General features: G+C 39.6%; 1 protein-coding gene and 1 long non-coding RNA gene across 2 annotated transcripts; one reads left to right on the top strand and one right to left on the bottom strand.

Annotated features, from left to right (window-relative positions):
* Nucleotides 1-1,222: 1,222 nt before the first annotated feature.
* On the bottom strand, nt 1,223-2,657 carry LOC131445786 (homeobox protein goosecoid-2). The gene is made up of 3 exons (XM_058616445.1): nt 2,321-2,657; nt 1,972-2,225; nt 1,223-1,788 (listed from the first exon to the last, which is right to left on the bottom strand). Exons 1-3 carry the CDS (start codon nt 2,556-2,558, stop codon nt 1,711-1,713), a joined length of 570 nt encoding a protein of 189 aa, XP_058472428.1. The 5' UTR covers nt 2,559-2,657; the 3' UTR covers nt 1,223-1,710.
* A 3,077-nt stretch (nt 2,658-5,734) lies between these two features.
* LOC131445787 (uncharacterized) lies at nt 5,735-16,018 on the top strand. Its single transcript, XR_009233849.1, has 6 exons — nt 5,735-6,278; nt 9,606-9,679; nt 10,113-14,365; nt 14,438-14,664; nt 14,757-15,679; nt 15,768-16,018. It is a non-coding gene; the product is annotated as an uncharacterized LOC131445787 (long non-coding RNA).
* Nucleotides 16,019-16,860: the final 842 nt, after the last annotated feature.

Here is a 16,860-nt window from a genome sequence, read left to right as displayed (position 1 = left end):
AAAGGGTCTCAGTTTCCAAAGGTATAGAAATGAGCCTTTTAGTACAAAAGGACTTAGCAAGAGCCTCTCCATTTTACATCACGCTTCTGACTGGGAGATGCAAGTGGACTTAAAGCAGAAACTCATCATCCCTGACGAAGTTGCAACAACATCACTCAGACCAGATATGGTTCTTATATCCCGTAGCACAAACACCATCATAGTTGTTGAACTTACAGTGCCCTGGGAGAACAGACTTGCCATCTCTCATCAACTGAAAAAAGCCAAATACCAGAACTTGATTGATAAGGCTAATTTGAAAGGATGGCATGCAACCTTATTTCCCATTGAAGTTGGCTGCCGTGGTTTCCCTGATATATCGGTGTGCTATTTCTTGCAGAAAATGGGACTTGCACCCAAGGAACTTAAGAAGGCCATTGGAGAGATAGCTGCAACAGCCGAGACCAGCTCAAGATGGCTGTGGCTAACAAGAGCCTTCAGTTGGAAACCTTCTGCAGGTGGAGGCTAATTTAGTCCTCACACCCCCGCTCAGTGGACAAAATACTAGTGACCCTGAGAAATTTGCTGAAGAAGCATCATCATTAAGTGGCTCTTCACATCTCAAGTAGCTCCTGCAGTTTCTGCTTGTACACATAGTGGTGTAATTAGGATTCCTTGCTAATACAACACAGCAGTTACCATGGCTACCGAAAAACTCTTTTATCACTGTATACTTAATTATAAAAATAAAAATTAATCAATCAACAAATTGATCAGGTATTATTTAATTATACGTATTACCTTTTGACTAAAGACTCACAGTATATAATTATGTATGTTCATTGGAGCATTGCTAAAACAATAGGAGATGTTTTCACAATACTCAATACAGCATCTGTCCCCTGAAATCACCCTGTAACTGCACAAATTACTGTGTGAAGAGACCTGATGAGTTCCTGATACCCAGGCTGACCCGACATTATTTTTAAATGTCTGACAAATAAATCTGTCACATATACATCGTGAAGTGCAGGAGAGTTTTCACTTTTTCCTCCTAAACATAACCCTGTAACTTGCAAAATACAGTGAACTATTGAAATTCTGCTCAGAAGTGTTCACAGCGTGTGTTGTGCTTTAACTTTTGTGCAGTGTATATTGCAAAAAATGAAGCTCCTCCATTTCTTTAAAAAACAGCAACTTTATTAACAATAACAACTTTATTTGTTCTTTAGGGGGTATTTTTTTCCACAACAGATCCCAACTGGAACAATCAATATACTCATTTTACCTTTCACAATTAGTATTAACATATGCTGCTGGTATTTCTATCATGTACTCAATAAACAAGCCAGCTACCAAGAGAGTCACATGATTTGACTGACACAAAAAAAAACCATGTCTGTTTATTTTGTGGGAGAAAGAAATCTGGCTATCATATGAGATAAGTAGAGAAAGCACTCAGAGAATGCAGAGGTCCTTCAGTTTGCTACAGTGTCAAGAGACCCCCATATCTCACACGGTTGTTTTGAAAAACCCAGAATGCCTTTCTGTTTCCAGATCACCACCAAAATCTATAAATGTCTCCATAGGGTCATTACGTATACATCTCAAAACATGTACTCAAAATACACCTTTTACTTTTGAGTTCTTTGAGATGAACAGGCAAACGTGGCTGAAAACATAACCTGCATAACAACTGCAGAAAGCAAAATTGTATCACACACACACAGTTTAGTTTTCTGTATTTCCAACAGCAAATGATAGTCTTTTCTGACGCCTCCACTTTGCTCTTCGGTTTTTAAACCAAACCTGGAAAAAACACAAACAGTCCTAAGCTGTAAATTAATTGCTTCACATTTGACCGTTTATAAATAAAGGGGAACACATTTGACACACCCTTAACACAAGCATGAAATAAAAAACACAATAAATAATTCAATTCCATTATTCCATGCTCACATGAACATTCTGATATTTACTGAACTGACTTACCTCCACTCTCTCTTCTCTTAAGTGAGTGCACTGAGCTAATTTCTCCCTCATGTTCACATCTGGATACTGATTTTGCAGGAACAGCTCCTCCAGTGCGTCCAGCTGATCCTCTGTGAAAATAGTGCGGTGGCGTCTGGTCCTCCTCTGCACCTGAGCAGGTAACTGCTCCTCTCTGTGACCTTCTCCCTGCCTACACGATGGGTTTGGGAGTATTGCTGATGGCCATCCGTACTGACAGACTGCAGGCAGGAAGTCTGGTGTGAAATCAGAGGGTGAGAGAGACAAAGTGATACAGATGACAAAACCTATTTCGAAACAAGCATCGACAGAGCTGGTGGTTCGCTCTCACCTTCGTGTATGAAATCCGATCGGAGTATGTCTCCACAGTGGGAGCAGCAGCAGCAGCACACACAGGTGTGATGAACAGTCTCTATCTGGTCTCCAACAGGACTCACTGTACTCTCATTTAGTCCAGCACCACTTGTCGTACATGTCCATCTATCACTGTTGCCGTTTGGATATTTGCTCAATATGTTTTCAATAGTGAAAGGAAACTTTTGTCCGTCCATCCTAATCAGTCGATCCATCTCAAATGAAATTCCAATAAATACACAAGCAATGATAATCACAGGATGTTGACGTACAGCACTTCTCAGCCTCAGCTGTTCTTCTCCTTCTCCTCTCTCTACAACACTGTGTCAGACCTTTATAGTGAAATTGGGAGGCAAAAAAATAGTAAAACTATAATCCCTTCTATGGACCAGACACATAAAATGGTTGAAACTTAATTCCTAGCTAATCTGGGCAGTTTTGTGAAGAGGTTAGGGAGGATGGCAGATTCGTTTAATCTTGCCTTATTCCTTTCTCCAAAAGAAATCAGATTTCACTGCATAAAATGAGAAGTGGGGAGCTCCTAAGATCCTTATTGTTAGGGTTTTAGAGAAAAGGGGATTGCTCAGTATTAGAAACCTGGATTTAAAGATGAGTGTTTTTGATGTGGCCGGAGACTTGTGCATTCTGAACTTGAGGATTAGGTCTTAAATTTATTTCCAGATGTCACTTTCCTATTAAGCTTGATCAACATATGATCTTGTGCAAATTAGCAAGAAGTCACCAGTTATGGGTGCACTAACATCCCCATTAAATTACCCCCATTAATGAATAAATTAATCATGCGTGTGTATGCAGTTCCACCAATAGATTTGTATTAGAGTGTTACTCAACAGATATGAGTACAAATAAAAGCAGTACATTCAGAAAAAAGGGTTACATCTGTGTAGTTTCTATTCACAATTATACATCGTGTGTATTGTCTGTGCGGCATCTCCGACAATGTGCACAGCTGAGGTAAAGCTATTACAGGTTAAATTCATCCCCCTCCAACAAATCCTGAGATTTCATACAAGGCAATATACGAATTAACGGATTTCCACAATCTGTCTTAAGCTCCGCTTATAAGGGCTTTTGAAAACAGATAACAATAAACACCATCCCATCCTTTTCACTTGGGTTTAATAGCGTCCACATTGTTGACATATGGTTTGAGGAGCATTTGAGATCGCTATCTGCAGTTATTGTGGTTCTGAAAAGAAGGAATTGTACCACATCCTCATCGGTTCAAATGACTCAAAATTCATTACTGGGGATTAGGTTGATAAAAGTTCATATTGTTGTCGTAAGAGCAATATTTGGTACAAGAGGTAAAGTGACAGAAACCACCACCACCCTGGTAGATACAGTTGACTGGACGTTTGAGGAGGCTGATTTCTTCTTCTCACATGCAAACTATCATAATTATTATTATTATTATCAGTAAAATATGTTTTCTTTTCTGTTCTAAACCTGATTACTGGTGCAACAAAAATAGTTTTCAATATCTCAAGATTTTATGATCTCTGCTACTTCCCTTTCACATGGGGATACATGGGGAAACTACCTATACCCCAGCCCGCCCACTCCGCTCTGCATCGGCAAACCGGCTTGCTGCCCCCTCACTGAGAGGATCGACATCCCGACAGCAGAAAGCCTCCACATCTTCCGCCACTGACTAAAAACACATTTCTTATGACTCTACCTTGACTAAGACGGCAACAAAAATAAATAAATAAATAAATAAATCACTTGCTTATACATCGCACTTATGACTAGCACTTTATAGTTTGGCTTACTTGAAGCTCTTACTTACTTATAGCTCTTGTTTGTACCCAAATGTTTAAATGCACTTATTGTAAGTCACTTTGGATAAAAGCGTCTGCTAAATGACATGTAATGTAATGTAATGTAAAAACTGGCAATCCACAGCAACTGTCATCTGTATTATGGTTTTCCAAGGATCTTGAAGGTTCTACACCAATTTTAGTTGCTCTTGGTTCAATTTTGCATGGATAAATTGATGTATTTTGTTCTTTCACAAACACCCTTTTTGATTCGATTCACACAAGTTTGTCCACACTAAACGTAACCCTGCAATTTTCAGAATAAAAGTCACCATTTTGTTGTCCAAGCTTAGATACAACCACACAGTTTTCAAAGTCACTTCCTGTTTCTATCCACACTAAAATACAACAGATCCCTAAACATTTCACAATAAAATAAATAAAAATACCTGTTCTTGTACGCTAAAACAGCAATTTTCAGAATAAAACACACCGTGGATATAGCATAAAGAGGATTGATTGGTGACACACAAACACACCTGCTCATCCAGGGGCGATTCTAGAGTCTGTTGGGGCCAAGAAAAATTCCCAGGGGGCCCTTCCGACCAGTGTTCATCACCACTATGTTATAAATAATCTGACAGGGTTCACAACACTTGGCCATTCTGCCGGGTCTTCCGACGTGGTCAAACCTGTTGTAGTAGCAGGTGATGCAGCATGATGAGGGGTAGGAGTTGCTATCCTGCTGGAGGTGGACGTTTCCGAAACTGATGTGACAAAAACAAACAAAAAAAACAGGGTATATATTTTTACAGGGCATGGTATATGTTATTATTTAAAGTAAAATGTATTGATTCATTAAACTCACAGTCGGCGCTATTATCACTTGGTGTGGGTGCTCGATGTGCCTGTGGTGTCTCTTCCCGCTCATGACCACCAGAAAGTGTAGTGGCCACTATTCCACTGGAGGTGGATGCTGCTGGAACTGATATGACAAAAAACAAAACAAAACAGTGTATATTGTCATAAAGAATCTTTACAGGGCATGGTATATGTTATCAATTAAAGTGGAATATTGGACTTACGGTTTTTATTTGTGGTGACAAATGATCCTGAGGAGCGATAAGAGACAGGTTTATAATTATTCTCCTTGGGCAGAACAATTATTCATTGCTATCATAGCATTCATAGCTTAACACAACCTATTAACTCTTACACAACTTTAGTTACAGTTAAACACTTAAAACACTTAAAAAGCTGTTTTTCTGTCCAAATCACTCCAATACATTGTGTACCTTTACTAGCGTTCTGACGCTACTGTTAGCTGCTGTTTAAGTCTGTGTCCACGTTCAATCACAGCAGTCATTTACTGTTAATGTTATGACCATTATCTGCGCCAACAGCGCCACTTACCACTGTCCCTTTTTCTTCATCCTCTTTTTTTTTCTTTCTCTTCTCACTACCTGACTGATAGTTCCTCTTCATTTTACTTCAGCTTCATTCAAACTTGCAGAACGATAACTTCACACAAGTTAACGTGAGGTGGGATGATGGGATTGACATGGGGCCCCTTTAGGGAGGTTTCCTACTGAGATGTCATTGCAAATCACCCATTGTTGTCTAAGGGGGACGGGGATACGGCTGGTCACTGCACATTTGTTATACATTTCGGTAAAAACAGGCCCCCTATCGGCTCGGGGCCCTAAGCAGTTGCCTGCCTTGCCTGTTCACAAGCTGCGCGTCTGTGCTCGTCTTCACCCAGGTGTTTTTCAATTAGCTGATGACCGCTGATTGCTTCCTCCTCCTCTTCTTATTTAATCTTCTTCCAGCCAACACATCCGTGATGTTACTTCGAAGAGAAGCTGCACGAGCCGTGAAACGAAAAAAAAGACGCGAAAAAAGTGTCGCTAGTGTCGCTACTAAAACTTTTCCGGGGGGAGGGAACGTGTGGCGGTAATGCACCAACCGCCATAAAACCTCGAAAAAGAAGGAGGGAAAACCTCAAAAAAGGAGGAAAACAAGAGAAAAAAAAAGAAAACTACAGAGGCGTGACGCCAGACGCCGCGTGCATCAGCTCCTGTATAAAAACGCAGCAAGCAGCCCCAGGGTGGCGTGTTCGACCTGGTCCAGATTGGTGGCCCGTCCAGAATGGTGAGTAACTTTGTGAAGTTATCTTAATGGTGACTCAAACGTTGCCCTGACTCAGTGTCGGCTCAATTCGGCCTTAATCTTAACTATTATCTAAGCTATTAGTTGCTCAATTTCAGCTTTGGTTCAAGCTTTTGGTTCAGCCAGTTATCTGAATTGGCAGCCGTTTTATCAGGTTACAGAAGTTAAATCACTGGTTTAAATGGGGAATCCGTGTATCATTCGTTCATTAGTTTTTCAAAACAAAACCAGAAATGAAAAAACGACTTTTTCTCAATATTCGTTTACAAAATCAAAATGAAAAAACGGATAACGACTCGTTTTTCCAATTTCCGATTTTGTGCTGAAATGAAAAATGGATAAAGAGCGTTTCCCGTTTAATCCAATTTTGATAAATGCAAGTTTCGTGACCCGGAAGTGACCTGTGACCGGACAAGACAAGACAAGAGTACCTGTGATCGGGAAGGGAAGCATAAGCTAGTGTTGGGACAACGTAAAAAATGGACATTTATGTTCTTTTTAATGGGAGTAAGAGGGTTAGTCTGAAGCCAGAAACTGCGGTCAAGTGAGCCGTCATTCGTCTTTGCGTGGTCAAGCCATCCGCACCAACGTTTTTAAGTGCGCCCGTGTAGTTGAACTACGGTGAATGCTGGGAGTCAACTGAGAATGTCAGCGCCAATTTGATACCGAGCGAGATCACTTCCGGTTTTCAAAATAAGACGTTACTAATACAAGCGCAATCAATCGATCTGATTTGAAGACCTGTATACAGCATGTATTTTATCTGTGTGTTTTTATCATTTCAGAGCCACCCATACCTCCATGAAGAGAAAAGGATATGTTGTGTAGCCATAAATGGACTATTGAAAAAAATAAAGAGGCATTTGGTGTCTTAACAAACACCCTTCAGTAGACCTGGCTTCATTTACCACATAGTTTTTCATCATCATTCACCCTCAGCTCAGATTTAAACCTACATGTCTTTCTGGCCTAATGCTGCTGTCGTCGTCGAAGCATCACAAAATGACAATGTGTCATTTATGTGGATTTACTGACCATTTCACACCTGTAGATATATATGTTCAGATACAGGGTGACACCTGCTGGTCTGATTTAGTCATTTTTCAATTGTCTATGCTGTCCATAGAGTGAAGGGAGCAAAATATGCATATTCTTACCAATTTTGGAAAAGGTATGATTAAAGATATATTAGGCAGCTATCAAAATGAAATGGGAAATGGACAAAAGAATACAAATAGGGAACATACTAAGCTAGGTTATAAGCACACTTTGACTAAAAACTACAAGTCTTTAACCCTGATCCATAAGTTAATTAGACTTGTACTAAAGCCACTCACTCGACATGACTCCTTGTAAGTGCTCACACACGGGTGTAAATATACACTTAGTCTTTGGTTTTGAATATTAAAAAAAAAAAACTTAATTGTCAGTGATCAAAAGATTTCATATCAAGTCCAATTTACAGAGGTTAATAGAGGTAATGATGCATATGCTGAATACACACAAGTGATTGAATTATGCAAACCTGAGTAGAGGGGATGAATATGACAAACTAAAACGTATGGGCTGGGGTTTTTTTAAGGTTTGAGTCAATATGTTAACCTCGTAACAATCTGAGATGTTGGTCGGTGTATTGTCTCAGCTCACGATATATTTGGCAACTTCCATTGTTTTTGGTTTGCGGTGCTCAGATGTAAGAATGCAACTGCACCCTATGCCACAGAACATATTAATTCTGCTTGAAGGCCTGATTGACATCACTAGATAGTTTTGGCATTTAAAGCCTGTTTTATATTATTTAAGGGCCTTGGAAAATGGCCTTTCTTTTGCCTTCAAGTCAGTGTTGTGCGGCCATAGCTTAATTTATGTTGATTTTGTGCTAGGCTATGATTATGTTAACATTAAGTTTATCCATGCCACTGAAACTGTGTACATGTATTGTTTGGTCTTATAATACTCTGCAGTGTGAAGGGAGAACATAAATAGACATCATTTGAAAAATTACTAAATCTGACCAGCAGGTGTGGCTTTGTCAGTCATCAGTCATCTACCTCTTTATCCTATCTGGTATCTGAACGTAAATATCTACAGATGTGAAATGGTCATTAAATCAAAATAAATAACACATTGTCATTTTGTGATGCTTAGAAGATGACGGCAGCGTTAGGCCAGAAGGACATCTAGGTTTAAATCTGAGCTGAGGGTGAATGATGATGATATGATACAGTGATGAAAAACTGGTAAGTGAAGCCAGGACAACTGAAGGGTGTTTGTTAAGACACCAAATGCCACTTTATTTTTTCAATAGTCCGAATAGTTCATTTATTGCTACACATCAACACATCCTCTTCCCTTCATGGAGGTATGGGTGGCTCTGAAATGATAAAAAACACACAGATACAATACATGCTGTATACAGGTCTAACAATGTTGCAAATAAACCAACAAATACCAGATGAAACGAATATCATTCAATACATCTGTATCAATAACCTGGACAATTACAGGCCTAAGAGCAAACCAGGTATACAGTTAAATACACTCATACTGCCACCTACTGGTAGTGAGTCACTAATCGTCTATCGGCTATTTGTTTCTACTCTCCTCTTGGCTTTTATTTTAAAGCGTTTGCTTTTACTTTTGGGTCACCTGACTTCCTGTCCTTCACTTCGTTCCTCAATGGAAAAAAGGCTAAATAAAATATAGTCAAAAACCAAAATCGGGCCGTTTTCTCATTGCTCGTTTTTAGATTTTGACAAGAAAAACGAAAAACTTTTTTTTCATTTATGGTTCAAAACGAAACAACGAACAACGATGGTATTTCTGTTTTCTCGTTAATTGGTTTAAATGAAAAAACAGACGGTCAAAACGTACACGGACCCTGCAACTAATGTCTATTTTCTTAACCTGTGATTTATTTTCATATTTTGTCCGTAAAATGTTAAATGTTCACTGTTTCTAAATTCAACTATATTCTTCTAAAATTTATTTGGTTCCAATGATTGCTTAAATAGAGCAAAGAAATTAGGAAATATTCACATTTAACAAAATAAAGAAAATCTGAAACTCAAACACTTAAACCAATCCATTATCAAAATAGACAAAACAAGACTATAAACAAATTAAAATGGTTGCTGTGCTATGTTAACTCACTGTTCCACTCATGGTCATTACTATTGAGTTTTTCACGAGAAAGACTTATTTGGTTTTTTTATGTTAAACGTTTAAAACAGATTCAGAGTTATACATGTCTTTTATAATTCTAAACTTTTAATGTAGCCATTAAAATACTTTTTTTTTTTTTTAAAGGAACAACCTGCTTCCTGCTCACGGAGACCTGGTCGGACCCGCCATATACAAAAGCCTGAGGCTGTCAAAAAAAGGTGAGTGATACCTTTAGAGATAATTTACTACATCATTGAACATATCATATTAATTTAATCACACATGTATAATATAAGTTTTTGTGTTTTTAAAGAGTGTGGCTATATGAAGTACTGACATTTCTATACTTGAACTTAAAGGCATTCCTTAAATCTTAATCAACTTTATTCTACATCACTTGTGATTATGTTAATTTCTTTATTTCACTGTTAGAATAGAATTTGTGCTGGCAGCAATGTTTACACTGAAAGTGAGTCTTTATATATATTTATATACACCCTCAGGCTGGGTGAACCATGTCTGTACCTCATACAAACACATTGTAGAACACCTTACCTAGTTATTTTACACCTGTAACGGTATGAACTTGAACATTGTCAAGGCTGGAGACTGGACTCAAACTTTTATTTTTGTTTGTTTTTTTCCCCCCAGATTGATCTTCATGAAGATCGTCAAATAGTAGGCGTCATGATTTAATTCTGGGTGGCCGCTGTGTCCCCACTCTTTCTTGGCCGCTGTGCCTACATCTCTCTGCTTTGTCCAACATGGCCACGTTCTTTCTATTCTCCTGCTTCCCATCTGTCAAATAGCTCAGGGTTGTACATGGAGCATTTGCCACAGGTTGGTTTTGTATGTTCCTGTCCACTTTATTGGGTGGTCTGATCTGGTCCTTGTTGGTTATATTTTTGTGGAACTGCTGAGTGAGTGATTTGAAAGAATGAGGTGACTGATGGAGTTTGAAATTCTCTCTCTGAATGAGTGGGTTGTGTGTGACTGAGATGCCTGGATTGAATAGTTAAGATGGTCTGAGAATAAGATTATGTTCAGCAGTTCACATTAAAGTAGATATGGTGTCTTGAAGGGCTTAGATGCTTGATAAGTTTTAATGCACTAACATTTCCTTTTTAGGTCCGTCTACAAAGGGTGAGTCCATATTTTTTTTATTTCTTCTCTGGGGGCTACCTTCTTGGCCTCCATGTGTGCTAGGGTTTGCAGAGTAGGGGAATAAACAAAAGAAAACTTTTTTGTTGTGTTTTTTTAAAGTGATGGTACTTAGGTGTCTGCAACTGACTTGCTAGTCTGGCTGCGCACAGCTAACTACCAAATCACACTGACAATTTACATGCAAAGGTAAGAACACGGCTCTCTATGGAGTTGTTTTCTTGCCTTGCCACTTTTTTCACTTTCCAGCTGTTACGCAGGCCGCGGGCCATCGCTCTTCCGGCCGCCGCGTCGATCTGTCCTGGCCCTCATGCCTTTCCTAACTTCTAAAAGGGGGAAAAAAAAATCAACTTGAACTGTTTTCTTTAGCACTAACATATAGTGATGTTGGAGGACCAGATCTTAAATGAGGTTTAAATGGATGTTGGTGTACAGTTAAAGCTAGATGGTAGGAATAAAATTAATGTTGTGCCTTATACACTCTGTCACAAGGCTTAGACTTCTTGGCCGTTGTGCCTTTTTTTTTTTTCTCTTTTCCATCGTGGCCATTAATCTACCATTAGCCCTAGAACGTTAAAATAGATCCTGGTGATCTACTAACACAGTACCTGGCTTTGGATGGCAGCCATGCCATTGCCTTTGTATGGCCACACGTCCCTTAATGCAAGTAGGCCATGATCGCTAACTGTGCCCGCGCCTTCGTGGTCTATTTGTGTTATTGTACGTCTGGCCTTGCGCGTATAGTCATTTTACATAGGCAAACATGGGTGCCTCTGCGTCCATGCACAGTAAGTGAACTAACCTGTACTTTTCTTTTAGCATCAATCAAGAGGAGCACCGACATATCTGCATGTCCAACCTAATTAGATTGCGTTTTAGTTAAAGTAAAATTTCAAATGGTAAGTGCAGTTTTTCTTTCTTGCTTGGCCGCTGTGCCATTACTATACCTGCTCTGACCTGAATCTTGATTCTTCATGGCCACTGTCATGTCTGTACTTGGTCTTCATGCCAGTCTATAATTTCTGATCTCTTTTTCCTACTAAGTTCTCTGTGTGTGTGTGTGTGTGTGTGTGTGTGTGTGTGTGTGTGTGTGTGTGTGTGTGTGTGTGTGTGTGTGTGTGTGTGTGTGTGTGTGTGTGTGTGTGTGTGTGTGTGTGTGTGTGTGTGTGTGTGTGTGTGTGTGTGTGTGTGTGTGTGTGTGTGTGTGTGTGTGTGTGTGTGTGTGTGTGTGTGTGTGTGTGTGTGTGTGTGTGTGTGTGTGTGTTAGTCTCGACTTAAATAGATGATTTTAAAGTTGATTAGTCTTGCGGCGTCTGATTTCTGCAGGAAATTCTGGTACCTTATTTTTAAATGGCTTTGATTTAAAAATTAAATTTTTGTCTTGAATCTTCGTTATCATAGTTGCAACTTGGCCTGTTGACAAACGTGGAAGCTGATCATGTAGTAAATACATCAAAGTTTACTGTAGCTTGTCTAAAGTTATTTCAAAGTGCTGTAAAATGTAGTAATTGATTACGAGGAGCTAGAGCAGGTCTTCCTTTTATTCTCAACTGGTAATTGCTTTAAGATAACTGGATCCTGATTTGATTATGAAGCTAAACTTTTGATTTATATGCAAGTGTAGTCACATTAGATTGTAGGTGTTATTCAGCCCATGGATAATGTTATGATATACTTTAGATCTGGATTTTGTTGGCACTTAACGCACTGCCATCAGCCTTTTGTAGTCGCTAACTTAAATCGAATTTAATATTGATGCTGACTTGTCTCACTCTGCCAAGTTTATTTCCCTCTAAAGGAGTTGAACCTTTTTGTGTTCATAGTCTTTTTGCGCGTCATGTTGGGAGGCCTCCCAGCAGGGGATTTTTATCTTCCCCTGTAAAACTACGTGTTACTCGCCTTTAGGGATGCAGGGCTATCCTGCATAGTTTCTTTCATAAATGAGATTGTAGGTTGCAGGTTTAGAGCGCGTTTCTTTTCTTTAGGAGGACACAAACCTGGCAGAGAGACAACTCGGATTATTTAAGTGAAAGTTGCGCCAAATGTTCAAACCTTTTATCTTTCGGACGACTTGAAATAAAACCTTTATTCTGTGGGCTGACTTTCAGGAGTCATGATGTTTAGAAAATCAGACAGAATTTGGCTTCATGTTAAAGACTGTTGTGCAAGTACCCTCTTGTAGCAGGAGTGAGTGGCTGCAGCTTTTTAATTTTTTCGTTATTTGATTTGTTTCTTGGATTGACTTGGTGTCTGGAGCTTTGTGGTTAACAGTGATCATGTAAACGTGTAAACACAAGTGGTCTTGTGCCTCTTATTTGAGAAGCTGGCAGCTGGTTGAAATGATAGGACTTTATGGCTTGCCCAAAGTGGGATTTTTGATCGAGCATAGGGTTAACACCTTACCATACACTAGCTATTTTGGCGAACAAGTGTCTGTAGTCCATTATTACCCATTACTTTCTTTCAAATTCCACAATTTAGGCAGCTTGTAGAGTCATTAGGAAGATGCTTAATCCCAATGTCTTGGTTGGTTGCATGAGAAACTGCTACCTCTTAGATGTGTTGGCGAAGTTCCTCCTCTGATTTTTGTAGACTTGCCCTGAAGTTTCTCTCTGCTTTAACTCTTGTTGAGCTATGCATTAAATGATTCCTCCAACTTGTCTCCATATCAATTTTTTTCTCCCCGCAGCCTTCCACCACCCACTGCTGCTGTTGCATCTGCTAAAGGTAGCCGTATCCTGATTCACTGCGTCTTCATGTGTTGGGTAAGAAGTGTCATTGGACTATTAACAATGTAAACACCTTTTAAATGCTTGATCTAATTTACCCAAATGGTTCATCAGTTTAGGGCAAAAAAATCATTGAATTTTACCTTCTTGGGGTCAGTAACCTGACCTCTAAATGTTTGGGAAACCATGCAAAAGATCGCAAGCTCTCTGCATGACCCAACAGCATCGATGTTTGAGTGATTTAAGTGCTCAATTTTTAAATCAGTCAAGATTTTATGAGCTGGGTCTTCTTCACACAACAGAGAACAAGGTAAATTGAGTCGACTCGTAACATGGTAAGGCATTTTGTCTTTCCCCTTCTTCTCTGTGTGTGAGGAAATCTGGCCACGGATCCTGACTGAGTGGCATACCATGGCTGTGCAGTTTCCAAAATCAGACAAGGATCCATCTGATTTTGTGACTCAGCCTGTCATGATATGCATTTAACTTCCTCCGAAACAAAGGATTGGAATCGACAGGTTTGTAGTGTAAATCACATCACATCACATGTAGGTGGTGAAGCATTTGTTTAAATTGGGGTCAAGCATTTTCAGGTGTCTGCTTTGTCAATACTCTGGTGCCACATCTTGCTAAACACACGAGAAGCTCTGAATTGTGAAACTGCTGCCTCTTGCAGATGTTACAACAGCAATGGCTGTTGAAAGGCTGCAGGGAGAGAAAATGAGATCTGAGGACAGGAAAGTGGAATTGATTTCATGCTTAGCAAAATGAGGGTTTCAGCAGAGGACCTTTTTGTGGCTAAGCTACAGAATCAGAAGGAACGTTTGTCTGGGCAACTGGGAGATTTACAGTTTTTCATGCAGCCAGCCAAGACATTGGGGTTAGCATCATACCAAATGGCTGGCAAAGATTGCCTGTAACTGTCAGTGTAGAACAGGAAAGGCAGATATAGGTTAGGGAGGGCATCCATCGGTGAGCTCTGACTGGATGCGAGGACCTGTCACACTTGACCAGGTGAGCTACCTGAGGATTTTGTCATTTGTTTATTTTTTCTTGTGACTTATCAAATTCTTCCTTGTTTTGAAGAGATGGAGGCTGCAGCACATTCCTGGATCAGAGGACTCCATGTTGGACACCACGACCTGGTGAAGTCCCGTCCTGGATGGCTGCAGTGATGACCTCGCCCAAGATGAACCGACCCTTCTGCGATGAGGACTTCGTCCAAGATGAACCGACCCTTCTGCGATGAGGACTTCGTCCAAGATGAACCGACCCTTCTGCGATGACGCCTCTTGTCCACGGGATGTCTTCAGGTACGTTCTTTCAGATGGTACTCAATATGTTTAATGCATATTTACTTAATACTAAAGTGTACTGACTGTTATTTATTTTATTTTTTTGTTAGATGTTGGACCTTGCCAAACTGTACACATGGCTGCTACGTCACTCTGCCCAACAGGACATGGTCACCGAGATTTTTTTTTTTTTTAAATGGACTTTAACCCCCCCATCCCCCCTGACCCATTAATTTAATATTGATGCTGACTTGTCTCACTCTGCCAAGTTTATTTCCCTCTAAAGGAGTTGAACCTTTTTGTGTTCATAGTCTTTTTGCGCGTCATGTTGGGAGGCCTCCCAGCAGGGGATTTTTATCTTCCCCTGCAAAACTATGCGTTACTCGCCTTAGGGATGCAGGGCTATCCTGCATAGTTTCTTTCATAAATGAGATTGTAGGTTTAGAGCGCGTTTCTTGTCTTTAGGAGGAAACAAACCTGGCAGAGAGACAACTCGGATTATTTAAGTGAAAGTTGCGCCAAATGTTCAAACTTTTTGTCTTTAAATAAAACCTTTATTCTGTGGGCTGAATTCCAGGAGTCATGATGTTTCGAAAATCAGACAGAATTTGGCTTCATGTTAAAGACTGTTGTGCAAGTACCCTCTTGTTGCAGGAGTGAGCAGCTGCAGCTTTTTAATTTATTTTTTGTTATTTGGGTTATTTGTTTCTTGGATTGACTTGGTGCCTGGAGCTTTGTGGTTAACCCTGATCATGTAAATGTGTAAACACAAGTGGTCTTTTGCCTCTTATTTGAGAAGCTGGCAGCTGGTTGAAATGATAGGACTTTATGGCTTGCCCAAAGTGGGATTTTTGATAGAACATTAGGGTGAACACCTCACCATACACTAGCTATTTCGGCAAACAAGTGTCTGTAGTCCATGTTGGACACCACGACCTGGAGAAGTCCTGTCCTGGATGGCTGCGGTGATGACCTCGCCAAAGATGAACCGACCCTTCTGCGATGACGCCTCTTTTCCACAGGATGTCTTCAGGTACGTTCTTTCAGATGGGACTCAATGTTTAATCTATTTACTTAATACTAAAGTGTGCTGACTCTTATTTATTTTATTTTCTTGTTAGATGTTGGACCTTGCCAAACTGTACACATGCCTCAATGGCTGCTACGTCACTCTGCCCATCAGGACATGGTCACCGAGATTTTCTTTTTTTTAAATGGACTTTAACCCCCTCATCCCACAACCACACATGACAAAACACTGTACATGTGATGCATCACCACACTCAAATACAGACACTGCTACTTTCAGCCTGTAATGTTTGACATTGAAAACTTTGCCTTTTTTTTTATAAAGTAAAACTTTTGTTCTTAACTTTATGGTTGACTTGTATTTTTTCAGTGATTCTGTGATGAGTGTTCTTTTGACAAGTTTGTGCTTTGACTTAAAGATTTGGAATTCTTTAATACGATTTGTAGACTTGGCACCTTTTGACACTGCTCCAAGTGTTCGGTTGATCTTAACCAGGTCCTGTATAATCATAGATGTCAACATTTTTTACTTTTAGATTCACCAGATCTCCTAGTCTTAAGATGCTTTTAAGATCACGATTGCATTACTACTCCAATTATTGGTAGAAGGAAAATGTGACCCTTGAACTCTGAATGCCAACTTGTGTATTAAGATTAAGGATAGAAGTTGTGTTGACCTTGAGGAGCTGTATAACTGCTGGCACTCAAACTAAACAATGATCACAAATGTAGTTAAATTGCATTTAACTGCACTGAGTGCTTTGTGTTCAAGTGCATCGGCATCAGTTGCAAAAACAACTCGACATTGAGGATTGGTCCCCTATATGGATTTGTACAATGTTTTACAGGAATATAATAAATTGGACTCTAAAGCAGGGAATGCTACAGTGGATGGTGATGCTGCTACTTGCCCCCATCTCACAACTTCCTTACTTCTAACCACTAACATTAAATATGGCTAATGCATAAAAATACTACTTTGCTTTAAAATGCCTTCTTTTAACCACAGATATATATTTTTTCTATTTCATTTCATCTGGCTTTTCATTTTTTTCTTTTAATTCTGTCTTTATTGTTTTACCATTTTATGCTTAAAGGTTTTATTCTTCTACTATGGAAAGCTCTTGAAAGAGTTGTTTTGAAAAGTGCTATTCAAATAGTTATTTGTACAGTGTTGCCGTTCCT

Source organism: Solea solea, chromosome 19, assembly GCF_958295425.1.
Source record: "Solea solea chromosome 19, fSolSol10.1, whole genome shotgun sequence".
NCBI classification, from domain to species: domain Eukaryota; kingdom Metazoa; phylum Chordata; class Actinopteri; order Pleuronectiformes; family Soleidae; genus Solea; species Solea solea.
The sequence above is the reverse complement of the archived record's forward strand: the minus strand, read 5'-3'. Positions and strand labels throughout refer to the sequence as shown.

Coding starts and splice junctions, on each gene's coding strand:
- LOC131445786 (XM_058616445.1), bottom strand. CDS start 2,558: ATGGATCGACTGATTAGGATGGACGGACAAAAGTTTCCTTTCACTATT. Junction 2,226..2,320: donor ATCGGATTTCATACACGAAG/GTGAGAGCGAAC, acceptor ATTTCACACCAG/ACTTCCTGCCTGCAGTCTGT. Junction 1,789..1,971: donor TAAGAGAAGAGAGAGTGGAG/GTAAGTCAGTTC, acceptor TGTTTTTTCCAG/GTTTGGTTTAAAAACCGAAG.